At 66.3% G+C, this 18,562-nt stretch overlaps 1 protein-coding gene across 8 annotated transcripts in view; it reads right to left on the bottom strand.

Moving 5' to 3' along the window:
* Nucleotides 1–17,539, bottom strand: part of INF2 (inverted formin 2) — a 31,028-nt gene extending 13,489 nt beyond the window's left edge. For 2 of the 8 annotated variants that reach the window (XM_045448432.1, XM_045448433.1), the window contains exons 1-3: nt 7,668–7,765; nt 1,617–2,016; nt 45–160 (exon numbers count right to left, since the gene is read on the bottom strand). In XM_045448432.1, coding sequence (XP_045304388.1) covers nt 45–160; nt 1,617–2,007 — 507 coding nt within the window. In that variant the 5' untranslated portion in view covers nt 2,008–2,016; nt 7,668–7,765. Of the gene's footprint in view, nt 1–44; nt 161–1,568; nt 2,017–3,648; nt 3,874–7,667; nt 7,766–13,601; nt 13,743–17,531 lie in introns of those variants that run through there. The other 6 variants (XM_045448436.1, XM_045448438.1, XM_045448435.1 and 3 more) reach the window with 6 other exon arrangements.
* Nucleotides 17,540–18,562: the final 1,023 nt, after the last annotated feature.

Here is an 18,562-nt window from a genome sequence, read left to right as displayed (position 1 = left end):
CGTGCCCCGGGCCCACCGAGGCCCCAGAGTCCCCCGAGGCTCACCTTGTAGTGGTCCAGGGCGTCCAGGGTCAGCATGTGGCCTTCGGGCGAGTACATGCACAAGGCAGCCAGCAGCTCAAACACCTGCTTCTTGACCATCACGTTGGACGTGTCCAGAGCTGCCGAGGGGCGGGGGATTGTGGGGGAGTCTCAGCGGGGGCCCAGGCCCCCAGGCCCGGCTCCCCCTCTCCCCTCTTGGCGGCTGGTCCCCCCCTGGGCCTGTCTGAGCTGAACTCACACTTCCGCAGGTGGACACCAGAGGGCGCCCTGCACCGGCACACCGGCCACCTCCCGGGCTGGCCTCCCCAGGTGCCCAGACCTGCCTCCGGGACCAGAGAGGCAGACCCTGCAGGCGGGGGTCCACTTGGACTGGGCCTCAGTTCTGAGAGGGGTCCCTGTTGGATCTGCCGAGGGCCACGCTGGCACATGGCCCCCTGCCTCCCACCTTATCCCCCGAGCTGGCACAGGGGGCACAGCCAAGCCCAGGCTGGGTAGGGCAGGAACGAGGTGGCCTGTGGCTTGCTCACCCACACGGGCACTCGCCCACCCCACAGGCCGACTCACCCGTCACCGGCCTCTCCTGGAACCCCAAGCATCGTGGGGCCCGGGTGCTGCCATGGAGCAGCACAGCCTGGCAGGCAAGGGACACACAGTGATCCCTGCTCACTAAGGGCCACCTGAGGTTGCTCTCAAGGGTGGAAGACCAACCCTGGGCGCAGCCTTGGGAGACTTCCTGGAGGAGGGGAGCGGGAGTCAGAACTTAAGGAGTCAGGGGCGCCTGGGTGGCTCAGTCGGTGAAGCGTCCGACTTCAACTCGGGTCATGATCTCGCGGTTCGTGGGTTCAAGCCCTGCGTCCGGCTCTGTGCTGACAGCTCAGAGCCCGGAGCCTGCTTCAGATTCTGTGTCTCCCTCTGTCTCTGCCCCTCCCCCACCCATGCTCTGTCTCTGTCTCTCTCTCTCTCTCTCTCTCTCTCTCCCCCCCCCCCGTCAAAAATAAATAAACATTAAAAAAAAAATTAAAGAACTTAAGGAATCAGCAGGCACACAAAGGCAGAGAGCAGCCTGAGCTGGAGGTGAAGCCCCAGGTGGTCGGAGAGGGCACAGAATGGGCAGGGGCAGGGGTGTGGGGGAAGGGGGAGGAAGAGGCCATTGGCAAGGGCTGGGGTTCCGGCGAGGCTCAAAGGGCTCGGAGCCAGGCGGAAGGCAAGCGGGACTCCAGCCGCCAGGGCCCGGACCTGGGTGGCGGGGTGGTGGGAGTGGTGTAGGCAGAGCCGGGGAAGAGGGTGGGGCCCCAACAAGCGCAGGGCTGGGCGGAAAGGCCGGGCAGGGTCACAGAACAGACCAGGCAACCAGGTGCGGCCGGTGGAGGACCAGGGCTCCAAGGTCACCTGGACGTCCCGGACCTGGGGCCGATGCGAACCCGGTTCCTCCTCCGGGAAGCCCTCCCTGCCTGCCCAGCTGAGTTCTCTCCGGTGACCCCAGCCCTCCCGCTGCCCTCCGGGGCCTGGAGCCTCCCGCAGAGTCACTAAGGGGCTGTCTGTGCCGGCCTGGCCTCCCGGCAGCCCGCGGCTCACCCAGGGAGAGCTGGCGCACGTAGGCCTGGTTGCTGAGGATGTACTCGATGCCCCGCTGCGAGTTCAGGACGGCGCGCACGCAGCTGATGCAGGTGAGCTGCAGGAGGGCGTCGGCGATGCGGGCCACCCCGCGGCCGGACAGGCGCGCCAGGGCCTCGAGCAGCAGGTCCAGGCCGCTCTGCTCCAGGAACTGCACCATCCAGCCGCCGTCGCTGCTCTCCAGACGCTTGCGCAGCCCCGAGTAGTTGACCACGGACGGCATCTGCAGCAGCCGGATGCACAGCTCGGGGTCGGCGCTCTCCAGGTTGGCCTCCGTGGGGTCCGAGTCCTGGGCCCCCAGCTTCTCCTTCAGCGCCGCCCACTTGCGCTGCGCGCCCTCCTTCACCGACATCTTGCCGAACTGCAGGGCCGGAGGGAGGGGAGCGTCAGTCCCGAGCCCAACTCCGCGCCCCGGGTGCCCCACCGCTGGAGAGGCCGGGCCGGTGTGGGCGGGGTCCCCTGCCTCAGTATCCCCGCCCGCCCGCCGGGTTTGCCCTGCGGGGGGGGGGGGCGGGGGGCGGGGACGCTGCGGGCGGACCCTCGTCCCGTCTGGGCTGCCACCGCCCCCCGGCTTCCTCCGTGCCAGGCGCTCCCGGCCACAGCGGCTGGGCTGACAGCAGCGTCCCCCCCCCACCCACCGGAGGGCCTTGAGGCGGCTTACACCGGCAGGAATACCACTGACCCAGCGGTGATGATGGAACAAAAGTGGCGTCTCCGGGGCTCCCTTATCTTGTCCCGGAGCACTTCCCCTGCCCAGTGGACAGGGTCAGATAGGGACAGCGGGGCAATTCCAGGCCTCAGGCGTGTGCCGGGGAAGGGGCTGACTTGAGGGTCATGCCCGGTGCCCACCCAATCGCGGGCCCTCCCTGCGGAGAAGCAGCCTGCCAGGCCCTGGCTTCCGCGGCCCTGCGTTTGCCAACCAATGTGGACGGAGCACCGGATGTCCCCTCACACACACCTTTCCCCTAAAGAGGCCGCCCTCGCCACCCCCGGCAAGCCCCCCTCCTCTGGCCCCTCGGTGGTGACGCCGTCCCGGACCGCGGCCTCTGGGGACCGGCCTCAAAAGTCAGGGGCAGCTCAGGCTCTCCGCGACCATGTATGGCTCAGGTTTTATATTTAGAGCCTGAGAAGGACAGCACGGGTCTGCCGAGAGGGAGCCCGAGGACCAGAGCGCGGCGGTACCGTCACGCCTCGCGCCCGGGGACGCCACAGCCCCCCAGCCCCCCACCGCGCCCACCTGACAGGAGAGGAACGGGGGAGGCACCCAGAGAAGCGCGGTCACATGCCCACCGCCCCCCCACCCGTTGGAAAGGGCAGGGCTGAGTGAGACTGGACTCCAGTCCGAGGGGGGCTGGGAGAGGCTGGCCGTCCAGCCTGGCCTCGATCTCAGGGCTGCGGGACCTGGTAAGTCGGGGGGAGACCCCACAGACCATCTGAGGTCATATGCAGGAGATGCAGGCCGCGCGGGGTCGAGAGCCCAGGGGCCTGTCCCAGGCCTGGCTCTGGGCCCTCTGTGCTCACTGTGGTGCAGCTGGAGGCCTCCCGCCCCCTCTGCCTTGGTGACTCTTGGGTATTGTCCCTTGTGCTTCCCGAGCGCCCCCCCCCTCCCCCCACCGGCACGGCTGGCCTGGCCTTTCAGCAGCCCCTCCTGCTTGCAGTGGGCCCAGACCCCCACCGAGGCCCTCATCCTCCTGCCTGGCTGACTGCCCGACAGGCCCCTGGGGTCCCCCAATGGGGTGGCTGGGGGGGGGGGTGAGGAACGGCTCTGGGCCCACCGGCCACTCGAGCCGTCTGAGCCTCCTTTCCTCGCCTGAATTTCTGCATCAGCCTACTGGGGGCATCCTGAGAGGGAGTGGGTGCGGTGTCCTTGCAGGGGGGTGGCCGGGTGGCGGTCACCGTCCCCCAGGAGCCCTTACAGCCCTCCCTGTGACCACACAGCCCACCTGCTCCCTCAAGCCCGGCCCTCTTACCCCCTCCCTCACCGTCCACTCACCCAGATGCGCAAGACCTTCCGGCTGCCTCTGCCCACCCATTCCAGGCCCTGCCGCGGGCCGCCCCTCACACTCTCCTGGCTTCTCATCACTGCTGACCGCTGCCGGCTGTGGCTCTGGTCCCTCCTGGGCGGCCTCCTGGTGGCAGGGGAGGGGGCCGCTCCCACCACCACGAAGAGCACAGCAGAGGGGCCTTCGCACACACTGCCACACACCTCGGGTGCTGCTGCCTAAAGACGCAGTCGGGACTGACCCTGCCTTCCCCGCCCCCACCCCCGCCCCACTGGCCCAAGTCCCTGTTTCCCTGGCACAGGCTGAGTGGCTGGAACATGACCTCTCCCAGGCCAGGCCTCCAGCATCCTAAGTATCTTCCCCGGCCAAGAGCCCCAGGGGTCCCTAGATGCAGAAAACAACCTCTCAGAGCCAGCCTGCGTGGCCCAGAGCGCCCCACCGGGTTCCTGGCGGCCACGGGCTCTCCACCCCAAGGGACCCCACCTGTGGGGGCTCCCTTGGCCTGTGGGGGTGGGGTGGGTGGGACCACAGCAGCAGGCGACCGGCCCATCCACCTGCCTGTCCACGAAGGATCCTAAGCTGTGTGCCCCGGAGCTGAGTTTCACAAGCTGGCCATGCCCCACGAGGCACCGGGCTGTGGCCCAGTATGGAGAGGGCGTCCAACTAGGAGAGTGAGCTCAGCTGTGGGTAGGGATGACTTTTCTCCCTCTGTGATGCCACCAGGCTGCCTGGCCTCATCCAGGGCCCACCTGCTTAGGTCCTGGGTGGAGGATGACTCCCTAGAAATGTTCCAACTGCCCTTCAGGACGAGCTCCTGAATACACGGGTGGACGGCGGCCAGACACCAGGACAGAACTCCGACCCACAAACCGCAGCCACAGCCCAGGAGGAAGCCCGCTGTCTCCACGGCAGACCTGCCGGAAGTCGGACCTCGATCTCTGACGCACAACCACCCTGGGACAGTGTCCCACATGGCCGGGGCTGGATGACGGCTTCCACAGTTTTTGTTGCCACGTCCACCTGAGGACCAACCAGAAAGCAGAGCGCACTCCCCAAGTGATCACGCGGGCTGTCCCACTTCCCCAGGCCCCCAGCCCCTCCCCCGGGTGCCCCTGAGCCCCCCTTTTTCCTACAACGAAGCTTTCTATACATAGAAAATACTTTCGGGGCGCCTGGGTGGCGCAGTCGGTTAAGCGTCCGACTTCAGCCAGGTCACGATCTCGCGGTCCGGGAGTTCGAGCCCCGTGACAGGCTCTGGGCTGATGGCTCGGAGCCTGGAGCCTGTTTCCGATTCTGTGTCTCCCTCTCTCTCTGCCCCTCCCCCGTTCATGCTCTGTCTCTCTCTGTCCCAAAAATAAATAAACGTTGAAAAAAAAAATACTTTCACATATTAACATATACATGCTACAGAGCCCATGTATGTACTACACGTATACATCGTATACATAGATATCATACGTATTACGTAGTGATAATTAACGCATGTATTCTATACTAGGTACATAGGCTGCACATGTACGTTAATGCGCATATTACACATGCCCAGTAAGCATATATCGTGTAACGTGTATGTACTACGTGAAAACCTCATACGTGTGCACATGATATTACACGTACATGGCAACAATTATATATAAGTATAGATGTGGGGCGCCTGGCTGGCTCAGTCAGAGGAGCCTCTGACTCTTGATTTCAGTTAGGGTGGTGAGTTCGAGCTCCACATTGTGTGTAGAAATTACTTAAATAAATAGTTTTAATAATAAATAATTATACAATAAAAATTTTAAATACAATAATTTTTAAAAATGAATGCTTAAAAAATATGCACCGCACGCATACCCTGTACACGCACGTCCACACTAACAGCGAACATATATACACGAAACTAAAATACGAAGTGCTCCCACCCTCCCGCCCCCCTCGAGTCTGACAAACGCGAGTGGTGACCGACTCTTTGCCTGAAGCGGCTCAGAATAAACAGCTCGTTCCCATCCGGGTGGCGGTTGAGCATTTCCGCCCCGAGCCCCAGAGGGATTCGGGAGGACAGCGAGGGGACCTGCGTGGGAGGCAGCGTGCTGGGAGCCAGGAGCCAGGCTCCTGGGCTCGCTCGCTGGCTGGCTGTGTGCCGCGGGGAAGTCCCTCTGCCCCTCTGTTCTCCATCTGTACAGCGACGCTTGCTGCGGGGCTGCCAGGGGAGAAGCTGGACCTGGTGGGCAGGGCGAGCGCCCGGGAGCGCTGTGGCTGTCGTAACGCCGTCCCCGGGCGTCCGGCCCTGCCCGACTCGTGGGCTGAGTGGCGGGCCCCCAGCCAGGCCCGGCGCCGAGACAGGGCGGGGTCGCAGGGACCTTCCCAGACTCAGGCCCGCCGGGCGGGGCGTGGCCAGCCTGCCGGGGGCGGGGCCACACGCTCAGGAATGCGCTCTCGGGGCCCCCACCCGCGCGGGGGCGGGGCCGGCGCAGGAATTTGCATTCGCAGAATTTTTGCAGCCAGCACCGCCCGCCGTGGAGCACGAGGGTCTCCAGGGCCCGAGCCCCCGGCGGCGGCTGAGGCCTTACCCCGGACCTAGGGCAGCTGGGAGGTGCCCCCTCCCCAGGCAGTCCGTCCCCCCCACCCCCAGCCCTGCACCAGAGGGTCTCCGCAGAGGAAGGCGCTGGGGCTCCCGCAGGAGTGTGATGTCGCCCGAGATTCTCCAGCGTTCGAGTTTTTCTACCAATAACGTGGGGTTCCCACTGGGGCGGGGCCACGCCTCCCCCTGCAGACTGTGACCCCCGAAGGCAGGGTCTCCCTCCGAGCTCTCCTGGGTCAGCCCACGGCTCACGCGCGTTCACGACCCGCGCTGCTGACTCGAGGACCTGGAGGAGCCTGGACGCCGGTCCTCCTGGCCCCTCCTCGCGCACCCATCTGCCTTTCTGCCCGCACCTACATCCCGGCGCCCACAGGCCCGGGCAGCTGTGCTGACTCACGGCAAGCCGCCGCCCCTGCCTGTCTGTCAAGCTGTGTGCGTGGGGGCGGGGGCAGGGGCAGGGTCAGAGCTGCCCCCTCCCCCCCCCACCGACCTCAGAGACCAGCCCCTGCTATGCAAATAGGGAAGCCGAGCCTGAGCCGGAGAGCCTCCTGAGGCGGGCACCGGGCACCAAGCCATGTCCTGGGCACGGCTGCCGGGAGGCCCCTGCATGGGCCCAGGGGCGGGAGGGGGCTTCCAGCAGCGTGCGGCGGCGGGGAAGCCCGCACTAAGTGCCGGAGTTCGGCGCCCTGGAGGAGGGGGTTTGGCCTTCTGCTCCTTGATCCCTGCGAGGGCTGGAGGAGGGGCTGGGGGCCCTGGGCGGGCCGTGAGGGCCTGGGAAGGCACAGGCTGGGGGCTTGGGCACCTGTGAGAGGGGCGGCCCTGCCAACATCCCCACCAGGCCTGGGGTGCTTCTGGGCCCAGAGCCAGTGAGGGCGGGGGCGGGGTGCAAACAGCGAGCTTGTCTTCCTTGGGGAAGGCGGGTAAAATGGCAAGAACGGGGTTCCGGAACTGGAGGCAGGGGCTGCCACGCTGTATTTTTAGCTCCGAATTTTTCCACTGCCTGGTAACCCTTGGATTGTGTTTCCAGCGGCAATTCCCCGGGAGCCCAGGGGCAGCCGGGGCCCTGCAGGGTTGGGGAAGCCCCTGAGGCTGATCCCATTCTCTGCCCTCCAAGACCTTGGTTCCTTCTGAGCCTCGGGCACATACCACCTTAGCCACCAGGCTGCAAGCCCCCAAGGGGCTTGGGTGGGTCACCCGCCCTCGGGCACATCCCTGGTGAGGGTCCAGTGCACGGTGGGCCTTGGGGAAGGAGGAACACCAGAGTGCAGGCCCTTCACCTGCCCGCCCGCAGGCACAGAGTGCAGAGGACCTTGGCCAAGGGGCAGAGTCTTCCCACCACCCGCCCCCCCCCCCTCCCGTCCCCCCCCTCTGTCTCATGCTCCAACCCCCTGCTGCCTGCAGTCCCAGCACGGGGTGCAAGATCCATGCCTCCCAAGCCCTCACCTTGAATGCCCCGCTGTGTGTGAGGAGGCCGGCCCGGCCGCCGGAGCATCCAGCAATAAGACAGAAGGGGCGGCTTGCAGGCGGGTGGGCGCCAAGACCTTCACAGCAGTGTTGAATTAAAAACAGAGACAGGAAGTAGGACACCAAGCCGTACTGTGTAGGATTTCAACCATAAAACATATCACACAAGACACACGCCTGAATGCTAACAGAAGTTGCATCTGGGGTGAATGTGGTCTTTGTCATAATTAGAAAGACAGAAAAGGCCCCAAATCTCAGAGGGAACAGGGCTCAGCTCAGGTCACCAGGGAGGCCAGGCACTGTGCCACCAGGATCTGGGGGCAGGTGGGAGTGAGGTCAGACACAGAGCCCAGGCCGGGCCTGTTTGCATCCTCCGTGGGTCCCACCCTCCTGGGTTAGGAAAGAAGCCACAGAAAGGGCTGCCCTGGTGTGGGGGATGGACTTGGCAAACAGGAAACGCCTGTGCGGGGGCGGGGGGGGGTACTGCTGATGCCACCCCTGCCCCACCCCAGCCCCTCCCCTATCCCTCCCCTGCCCCTGTTCCCTGGGAGGAGGTTCTGGGACCGGGCTGGGGTCGTCTGGGTGTCCCCCTGACCCCAGCGGATGGCTTGCTGGGTGGGGAAGGACAGGAAGGGGTGGGGGCACCCACGCCAGGAAGCCGAGCTTTCGCTTCCACCTGCGCTGGGAGCTGGCAGGGACTGGGTCTGCCCTCACCTCCTGCTGTCACCAGGCCTCCACTCCCCCAGCTGCTTGAAGGGCAGGCCCAGTGGGAGTCCCTGGAGGGGGCTGGTCCCCTCTGACACTCCCAGGGGTCTGGTCCAGCGCCTGGTGGCCGGAGGCGTGAGGGGCGGGTGCCGCCCACCTGCCTCAGCACAGGAGGGTGGCATGGGGTGGCTGAGGAGGTCAGCGGCAGCCACCGCTGCCTTCCGTGGCTGAGCCAGTTCCAACAGTGATCGCTGGAGGACAGTGACAAGTACAGACCTGTGTTGCCTGTGAGGAACCGGAGGCCCCCACGTGGCAGGGTGGCCTTTGACTCTGGGGCTGCTGGACCGCCCGCAGGCCCCGCGCCTGGCCACAGCCTCCGCCCACAGGGGCTCTGCTGGGCCACAGGAAGACCTCAGGCCACCAGAATCCCTCCTCCCTGGGTTCTGTCCCCCAAGACCAGATGCAGCTCAGAGATGCCTCCTTCGGGAGGCCCCATGTCCCTCCTCTGTCTCCCTGCCGTCCTCAGGAAAGGCCTCTCCCAGGCTGGGAGGACACTCGGTGCCCAGGGAGAAGGGCTGGCCAGAGACTTCAGGCTTCGGGCCCTGCAGTGTGTGCTTGCCGAGGCCTCGGGGTGTTGGGGTAGGGCTCAAGACTGCCCACTGCCTGCCCCGGCACTCCCTGCCCCTGGCCGGTCCCCGGTCCCAGCTGGAGGCTTCCTGCCCAGGAGCAGGGAGGACAAAGCAGCGGGTTGGGGGGGGGGGGAGGGGCCACCCGGCACTACCAGGGCCCTGAGGGCAGAGGACTCAGAGCTCAGGATCAGGCTCCACCGCTGGCTGGCTGCGTCCCTTGGACCAGCCACAGGACCTCCCAGAGCTCTGGCCGCAGTCCTCGAATGGGGATGCGCGGGTCAGTGCCAACCCTGGGCCTGCTGACAGAGCAACAGGCACCATCCGTAAGCCCTGGGAATGCGCCGGAAAGCGCCGTGCCCAGCTGCCCACCCATCCACTGCGCCCCCCGCCTGCTCCTCCTCAGCCAGGCTACCAGCGGCCGACATGAGCTGAGATGCAGCCCCCCACTCGGCAGCCCCGGGCCGCCTGGCTCAGGCAGCCAGTGCCAGCAGCCTGGCCCGCGCCGGTGAGCGAGACCCAGTGTCCAGCACAAGGCCCCCCCCCCCCCCCCCCCCCCCAGGTATTTCTTGCCAGTTGCACAGGGCCCGGCCCATCGTGGGCTTGGTTTCCTCATCTGTAAAAGGGCCGGGATTTTCTCCGGGGACGCTGGTTTGGCTGAGCCAGCACTGCCTGCCTGGCCTGCGAGGCCCCTCCTGGGCGGGACCCCCCACCTCCTCTTACAGGTGATCTCCCGGGTCCCACCTCTGGGCGTCCCTCCCATCACTCTGCCACCTTCGGGGGGCGGCCCCCCACTCCCCCACCCCCACCTCCACGGCAGCCGGCTGGCACCAGGCAGGGGCAGTGGGGGCCTCCAGCAGGGCGGGGTCGCGCCCCGGCACTCCCGTCAGCGCGGGTGGGAGGGGGGACAGGCCGCGCCCCCTCCCCACCGCCGGCCGGGCCAAGAGCGGACAGTTGACCTCCCTGCGGCTGTTCGAGGACGGCGGTGCCAGGCTGTACTTGGAGCAGAACCGGGCACCCGGGCACGGGGACCCGGATGGCGGCGGAAGCAGGCCGCACACTGAGGTCACACCCAGGGCCAGGCACAGTGGAGAGACTGATGCCCTCTGACACGGCTGGCCAGGGCCCCTGCTGGTGTCCACACCCACATCCACCAGCACTCCGCAAGGCCAAGATCGAGCTCAGAGACAGAAAGCCCTGCCCCACGGGCTGTGTGTGTGCGTGTGTATGTGTGTGTGTGTGTGTGCACGTAGGGGTGGGCACTGGCTGGCCCGGGCATGGTGGGGACTGGGGCAGTGCAGGGAAGCCACCACCCGGCGCTGTGTGTGTGTCTGGAACTGGCCTCCTCCTCCCTGACCCAGCATGCCCTGGGCTAGCCACAAGGCTAGGCTTGGAGGTTCGGCCTCGGTGGCACCATCTGCTAAATGGGAGGCACGGCCTGCCTCCACCTCCCCAAGTGTATCTCCTGGCTGGTCTCTCACCCACGGAGGGCCCCACGTGATGGCCCTCAGCAGCACCGCACACGACTCCTTGCTCACGTCGGCCCCTGCCTTCCCTGTGGGGTCGGCCCAGGCCGGCCTCATGCGAGCGGGTGGCCCTGGGTCCACCTTCCCACCTTCCAGCCTCTCCTTTCCCACGTGGGCCCAGCTCACAGGCAGGGGCGTGGTGGCGGGTGCCCTGGCCGGGCAGAGAGCGCACGCTGTCCTCAGGCAGCTCGGTGGCCTAGTCCTCCCGGTGCTGTCACCACCCCCCTCCTGCCCCACAGCAGCTGCCTGCCCACGTGCACTGCTAGGGAGTCACCCAGGTGGGTGCCCCGGGGCCTGCCCCCTCCCTCGTTGGGAGGCCAGAGGGTGCCGCTGGGCCAGGACGAGGCTCTCCTGTTCCCAGAGGGGTGGCGACGCGGGGCGGGGGATAGCCTTGGCCTCCAGGGGCTCGCCGGGGCCAGCCAGTCCTCACCCTGACCCCAGGAAAGCACTTTCCGTACGCCTGCGCTCTGGCCCACTGGAGCAGTGAGGTGAGCCCAGAAGCCCGGGGCACACAGTAGGGGCTTTATAAATGCATCTTGCCAGAGTGACGCCACAGATTCTACAGGCCAACAACCCCGTGCCTCAGTTTCCTCTTCCGTGAAACCGATGATAATCACAGTACCCGTGCCTCACTGGTTAGGCGTGGGACTTGGAGGCCGCGGGGCGGGTCCACTCACTCCTTCGTGCATTCGCCCGTGTTCTGCACACAGACTCCGCTCAGGACCCTGGGACTGCTGCAGTGCACAGGCCAGGCTCGGGACTCGCTCTCAGGAGGTTCTGGCAGTGCACCCGGCAGAGGGGAGGCCCCGAGCAGCCGCACAGCTTCCTCAATCACACCTGGGGAAGGTGCTGTCCAGCGGACAAGCAGCGGTGGCCCCTGCTGGGGGGACAGGCCCACCCTGCCCCCTGTCTTGCTGCCTGGCCCAGGAGGAGGAGGAGGCTGGCGGTCCCGGAGCGAGAGCTTCCCTCGGTCTGGAGCTTTCTCCGCACACTGGGTAGGCGGCCAGCTCAGGACTCAGGCCGTCCGGTGTTGAGAGGTGGGCCCGGCAAGAGCCTCCTTGCTAGGGGTGAGGCTGCTGGGGGTGGGGCCTCATGGTCAGATCCTCTCTCACACGTCCAGGGACCAGGCGCTTGGCCCAGCACAGGCACTCCTTCCTTTATAATGGGTTGAAACCACCTTCTCATCTTGGACACACAGGGTCCCCCAGGCCTGGCTCCTGCCTGGCCTCAACCTTCCGTGCCGGGCCCAGGTCCCCTCGACCCACTTCTGTCCACTGCCTTTCCCAACCCACTGTGCCCTCTGGGCCTCGAGCCAAGCAACTGCTAGACCCCTGCTGGGGTGCAGGGGGGAGGGGGCCAGGCACCTGAGTCAGGCCTCACCCCTCCAACTGTGGGGGCACTCTGCCTCCTGGTTCCTCCTCTGGGTGCCTCAGAGAGTGCCCACACCCCAGGCCGGAGCCAGGCCGGCGGCGGCGTGCCCTGCACCCGCAGGCAGCGCCCACCCGAGGTTATCCAGCTACCATCCACCCCTCCCCCGCCCTTCCGAACCTGCTAACTTTTCCAACCTGGAATCAACTGCGCTTTGAGGAAAGGCGAACGGAGTCTATTTAAGGTGAGGAGCTCGCGGTCCCGGAAGGTGAGGTGTTCGCAATTAGCTCCGACAGCCGTCAGCACCTCCACAAAGTGGGGGGCCCTCACCTGACGGTTAACTCTTTGCTGTAAATGGCTGGGTCCCAGGAGGGCAGCCCCACCTGATCACTCGATCCTCTGGGTCCTCTGCTCGGCAGGGCCCCTCTGCCTGTCTGCTGGCCCTGATGACCTGTCCATCGTCCCTGAGCCACTGCGTGGGGCCGGGACGGGGGACAGGGGACAGCTGGGGGCTGCTACCCCAACTTGGCTTTTTAAATTGAGACTCGATGCTCTCCTGGTGAGGGATGGGGACAGTGTGAGGCCCCAGAGCCGGAACCAAGAGCCGATACTGGATACGCCGGGACGGCGGCACCCTCTCCCCCAGCGCTCCCTGCCCTGGACAGCACGGTGAAGGGGGTTAGGGCATTTGCTCTGGGTCCAGGGAAGAGGTCCACACCTGAGCCACTGTCCCCACCGTCAGGGTACAGATGGAGAAACTGAGGCCCAGAGAAGGCAAGCGTCCCGCCCAGGTCCCACTGCCAGGTCCTACTGCCAGAGGGAGCAGGTTGGTGGGAAAGGAGGTTCCCCAGTACAGCTCCCCTGTGGGTGTGCCTGACCCCGGGCAGGTTCATGGCCATCTTCGCCAGTCGGGGTCTCCGTGTGTCACAGTGGGACACTAACGCTGCGGTCACAGCTCCGGCCCCCATGCAGCCTGGGGCCCTGGGTTACAGAACCTCAGGAGGCTAGGCAGTCAGACCCCAGCCTGAACGCCACGGGAGCGGCTGCAGGCTGATGGCGCCTCAGGTCCCTCCTCAGGAAGGGGGTCCAGGGCCGGGACTGGAGGAACAGTGGGGGAACACAGAACCGGCCTCCCACCGGGAGGAACCCAGCGCAGTGATGGGGGCTCTCGCTCCCCCAAGGCCTGCCTGCGGGGTGCCAAGGCCCGGGGTGCGCCCAGCTGCTCCCCTGCAGCTACAGACACAGCAGCACTCGCGGGACCCCCGGCCGTGCGCACCTCGTGGGGCCACCGGACTGCCGACCCGAAGTTGAAGTTTATTTTCCCAACTGTGGCTGATTCATGGTCAGGACGCGGCAGCCGCGGGAAGGGGAAATTCTGCTGGCACCGGGCGGGGCGCTGGCCCGGCTGACCCCCGGCCACCACCGCGGCCAGTGCGTTCCAGCTGCGTCTCCGCGCGGGGGTCGGCAGTCAGGGGTGGGATGAGCCCCGGGGTCAGCGGGGGGGGGGGAGGCGGGGGACTCCTGGGGCCCCGCCCGGGAGCAGGGAGCCGGGAGCCCGCCGCCCTGCGCCGCCACCCGGGGCGCACGCCGCGCTGCCCCAGCCCCCCTCCCCAACCCCAAGAGCCCCCTCGTTCGGACTCAGTTTCCCTGCGGCTCCTGGGGCGGGGGGCCCAGAGGCGCGGACTTACCGGGCTGGGGTGCAGCGGCGCTCACTCGGGTCGGGCCAGGGGCCGCGCCAGGCCGCCCACCGCAGGCTCCGCACGGCTCGCGCCGGGCTGGGCCGGGCTCGGGCTCCCGCTCCGCGGGGCGCGCGGAAGAGGAGGTGCCGCCCCGCCCCGCCGGCATGCGGCCACGTGGGGACCGGGCGCGCCCGGGGGCGGAGTCGGGGAGGGGTCGCCGGGAGGCCCCGCCCACCCCGCCCGCGACCCGCGCGCTTTCTGGGGATCTCCTCGCGCCTGGAAATTCCCCGAGGTCGCCCCTTCCCCGCCCTGCCGGCCTCGCTCCTGGCGGCCGGGGCTGGCGGTGGGTGCGGAACACGAGGAGCGGGGGGGGGGGGGGGGGGGGGGGGGGGCTGGGAAACGTCTGGAAGCCATTCCCCCCCTGCCTCAGACCTCGCGGCGGGGCGGGCCCCTTCCTCGGGCTGCACCGCGCCGCATCTTGTCACCCCCGGCCCCTCCTCCAGGTCCAGCCCCAGGGGCGGGTGGGCCGCCTCCTTGGTGTCGCTCATGTGCCTCTGCCCTCTACATGGGACCCCTACTCTGGCCAGCTGGATGCCAAGTCCCAGGGACCCCGTGGGAGACTGCTCTTCCCGGTGCTCTGCGATGGAGAACGCGCCCAGCATTCCGGGCCAGCCCCTGCAGCCTCCTCCGGGCAGGCCTCCGGAAACAGCTCCCACATGGGGTCTGAGTGGTCTCCAGGCTGCCCCCACTCTGCCGGGCTCCCGGCATCCGGGGCTGCTGTGCCGTGCCCTCTGTCACCCTCTTCTTGCCCCGCCCAATCAATCCTGCCAGACTGCCGGACCTGGTGCCTGACCCCCACATTGGCCAGGGTGGCCTGTTCATAGCAGGCTCAGAAAGCCTGGCTGACTGGCTAGGGAGAGGCGGCCCCCAGCTCTGGAAGTCCCTTCCGACATCTAACCCTCAGTTGGAGGTCCCCGGGCTTGGAGTGCACCAGGCCTGAGGGCCCGGGGGCCACGGGTGCACGGGGGATGGGGGTGGGGTGGGGTGGGGGGAGGCAAGCAGGCAGGCCTCTGTGCTGCCCCAGTCTGACAGGAGACACTGTCCCTGCCCTGGGGCCCTGCTCCAGCACTCCGTGAGTCAGGCTTGCACATGCCTCAGTTTCCCCACCCGTGCAGAAGAACGCCAGGAACCTCTAAATTAGCCTGTAACTCGGGCAAGATGAGGACAGAGCATCGCTCCCGGACTTGCCTGACAAGCCTTTCCCGAGACCAGCCGATCACGGCCTCGGGGAGGCGGACGGGTGGGCGGGGCCAGGTGGACGCAGGTGCTGGGTGGGGGGGGCCGGGCCGGTTGGTTTCCCAGCCCTGATCCAGCTCCCGCCCTGGGGGCAGCCCCGCGCCTTCTCGGTGCCCACGGCGCTGCCCCTCTGCCCCTCTGTCAGGTCGGGATAAGGCCCGGAGCTCCCGGCCTGTCAATGCCCACTCCCAGGGCGAGTGCGCCCCTCCCCGGCCCCGCAGCCGCAGGTTCTTCGAGCCTCGGCCCCAGGGCAGCAGGCCAGTACCGCATGAGGGCCCCTGCACACCCATGAGAGCCGGTCAGGAGAGGCGCTTGCCGACTCTTGGACATGCTCCAACCTGGAGACTCCGAGCGGGATGGCCACTCCTGGGCGGGGACTCAACAGTTCCTGGAATGCACCCAGTCCTGGCCTGGGCAAGTGTCCCTCAGCCTGGAAGGGGGGCCAGCCCTCCCCCCACCCGGCCCCCTCCCCTGTCCTTGACCCGCGGAGCTTCGGGGCCTCCTCCGGGAAGCCTTCCTGCCCTCCCTGGAGCTGGGTTCCAGGCCTCTCCACACTCTCCTGACTCCAGAAGCTGGTGCCCCTGGAGGCGGGTAGGAGATGCGGGCCTGGCTGACTCTGCTGTCCTGAGCTGGCGCCTGGCTGCTGCCGGCTGTGGTTAGTGGGTGTGTTTGCTGACCTCACGGATGCGAGAATGCGGGGAGACAGGTGGGAGGATCTTCTAGCCTAAGGACTGGGCTGGGGGGGGGGCGTGGGGGAGGTCCAGCTGGGAGCCCAGTGCTGAGCAGGGTCTCTGTGCCCGCCCCACACCTTCTCTCACCCCTCCCACGGGCCTGCGGAGTGGGCAGGATCCTGAGTCGCACCCAGAGACTGGAGCAGAGGCCTGGCATGGGCGGGGGTCTGGATCCAGCGTGCCAGACCCTCTGTGGCCCCCTCGGCTGTGAGGCCCCCTGCCCGGATGGAGGCTGGCACCCCCAGGGCTGGCTCCCTTGTGCCCTGCCCGGGGCGGGTGGGACCCAGGACGGGGTCCCCAGGCCAGGCCCTGGTGGTGAGGCACCCGGGGGGAGGCAGTTCTGTGCTGCACCCCGAGGGCCGAGTTCAGCGCAGGAACAGGTAACGGGTGAAGGTGACGCGGGAGGAGGAAGGCAGGGAGCGTGTGAGCACGTGTCCAGTGCAGTGCGTGGCTGAGATCAGAGGTGCGGCAGACACTGGTCTCGGAGTGACCTTCTCTCCAGCCTGGAGCTCTGCCCCGCCAGGCCTCAGTTTGTGGGCTCATCTTGCCGGAACCACTGAGGCGAACAAAGACCCATCCTCGACCCTGGTCCCCATTGCTTTTAGTGGCTCCACACCCCCAGGCCCGCCTCGACCCAGGCCCCGTTCCGACATGGTTTCCCGTCCCTGAGGGGGGAGACCTCAGAAACCTTCTGCAAACACTCTCCAGCACACTCAGCCCGTCTGATGAGGGATGTTCTTTCTGGAAGCCGTGTCCGTCCGGCAGGTCCCATCCCAGGGCGTGGGTCTGTTTTCAGAGCTGGGGGTGCGCCCGTGCCCATACCCTCATGCCTGGGCACCAGAAACCCGCTGCAGCTTGGACACGTGGCCAGCCGCGGCCAGGACACCAGCCGGAGACGGCGTGCCTCCCGACACCGGCACTGGGGGACCACGTCCTCCGGCACAGACCGCACAGAGCTGGCCACCACTTCTCATCAGGAAGCAGAAGATGGGGATTTGGTTCTGCCCGCGTGAGCCCTGCCGGCGTGGGAAGGCTGGCGTGGGCACTTCTCAGAGAGCAGCCTCCCTGCCTGACGTGGGGGGCGGAGGTGAAGGCCAGGACACCCTGAGTGTGGTGGGTGGGCACTCGCGGGCCCAGAGGGGGGCTCTGAGGCCACCAGATGAAACCAAGGTTTCGTTTCCCCTGACAGGCACCCAGAATGCTTTTTGTTGCTTTCATCTTGAAACATCTTTCCTTCTGTTTCCCTACTGGGGTGCCCTGACATGACTTCTGACGCTGATACAGAATGAAGTCAGTGAGGGGGTGCCAACCCACCCCCCCCCAAACCTGTCTGTGCACGACTGCAGGCAGCTGGGGTCAGTCAGGGCCTGCCCTGCTGTAGGAGCTCTCCCCGGGCCCCAGAACCAGCAGCTGCTTTCACGAGCACAGTGGCCCGGTTGGTCAGTAGAGGCTTGGGTCCGGGAGTGACCTCCGCCCCCTTCGTCTGAACACCCACACACACTCACAGGAGCCCGCCATCACTTGCAGACTCTGTATTTGCCAGCTCGCCTTCCGTTCACCTCGCGTTCGTGACCCTAAAACCGCAGGCATTCGGGAACGTGCCCGGGGTGGCAAAAACTGAGTCCCCCGATGATCAGGCCTCCCCGCTGAGGTCAGAGGAGGGGGTGTCCTGCCTCCCGATTTCATTCTGCGCCACAAACAAGCGTCCTTCTCCTGCCTGTTCAGGACTGTGTTTTCCACATTTTTGTCCCTTTGGTGGAGATTTCCCTGTTGAAATGGCTAATCCTGTGCTGGGACATGCCTCCCGGAGGACACGCCTGGGTCAGGAAACTTCCTTCAGGTGCTGGTTACAAAGCCGCTGGCCCTGAGCTCAGGGAGAGCGAGTCTGTAGTGTACAGTTGGCCGTGAACACCACAGGTCTGAACTGCGTGGGTCCACTTAGGCGGAGATCATTTCTCAATAAATACAGCCTGGTGCTGTAAACGTATCTTCCTTATGATTTTCTTGGTAACGCTCTTTTCTGTAGCTCACTTCATTGTAAGAGTACAGCGTGTGATACCTATAACATACAAATACATATCAACCGACGGTTTACGTTACCAGCAAGGCTTCTGGTCAACCGTGGGCTATGAGTAAAGTCTTGGGGGAGTTAAAAGTTATACGTGGATGTTCGACGGTGCGGCGGTCAGCGCTCTTAGCCTCGCTGTGGTTCAAGGATCAACTCTACACTAAATAAAGCGTTTCTAAACAGAAACACGCACAGAACCAGGGCATGTGTTGATCAGCTGGGGAAATGTTGGCCGGAGGCTAGCAGCCTCGAACGCTGTGTGCCCTAGACGCCAATTCGCTGTTCGTGGTGACCCTAGACCACAACCGCCAGGCCCCCGGGGCTGCCGAGACCGTGAGGACCCCACTGCCAAGTGCAGGGCACAGGGGCACCTGCTCCTTCACTGTCCTCCGCACCCCAGGCCAGGGGCGCTGCCTGCACAGAGGCTGGGGTGTTGGCAGGGGTGGCCAGTCTCCAGGTCTGCAGTCCCTCTGTCTGCGGCCTGCTTCCCTCAGGCACCTGTCTGAGCTGGGGGGTGGCCAGTGGTCCCTGACTCCCTGGGGGGTGCTCGGGGCCATGGCTGGAGATGCGGCCTGCAGAGCAGAGAGGGGCTCTGGGACTCCTGCAGACCCCAGGTGAGACAGGCTGCCCCTCCCCTCCCCGGCCTCCTCTGGTGACCACAGCTGCCCAGGGAAGGTCTAGACGGACAAGTGGGGTTCTGCACTGATAACTCAGTGTGATGGGGGCAGAGAGCAGCTGAGCTCTGACTGGTTTATATACTGGGGGCTGCGTCACCTGTGCCCAAAGAAAGGGTCCTGCGGTTAACCAGGTGGAAGCCGCTGGGACCAGCGGCCTTGGTTCTGGGAACTGGGGGGAGGGAGCAACTGGGGGGCACA

This window comes from Leopardus geoffroyi, chromosome B3 (assembly GCF_018350155.1).
Source record: "Leopardus geoffroyi isolate Oge1 chromosome B3, O.geoffroyi_Oge1_pat1.0, whole genome shotgun sequence".
Taxonomy (NCBI): Eukaryota; Metazoa; Chordata; class Mammalia; order Carnivora; family Felidae; genus Leopardus; species Leopardus geoffroyi.
This window is presented reverse-complemented; position numbering and strand designations above follow the sequence as displayed.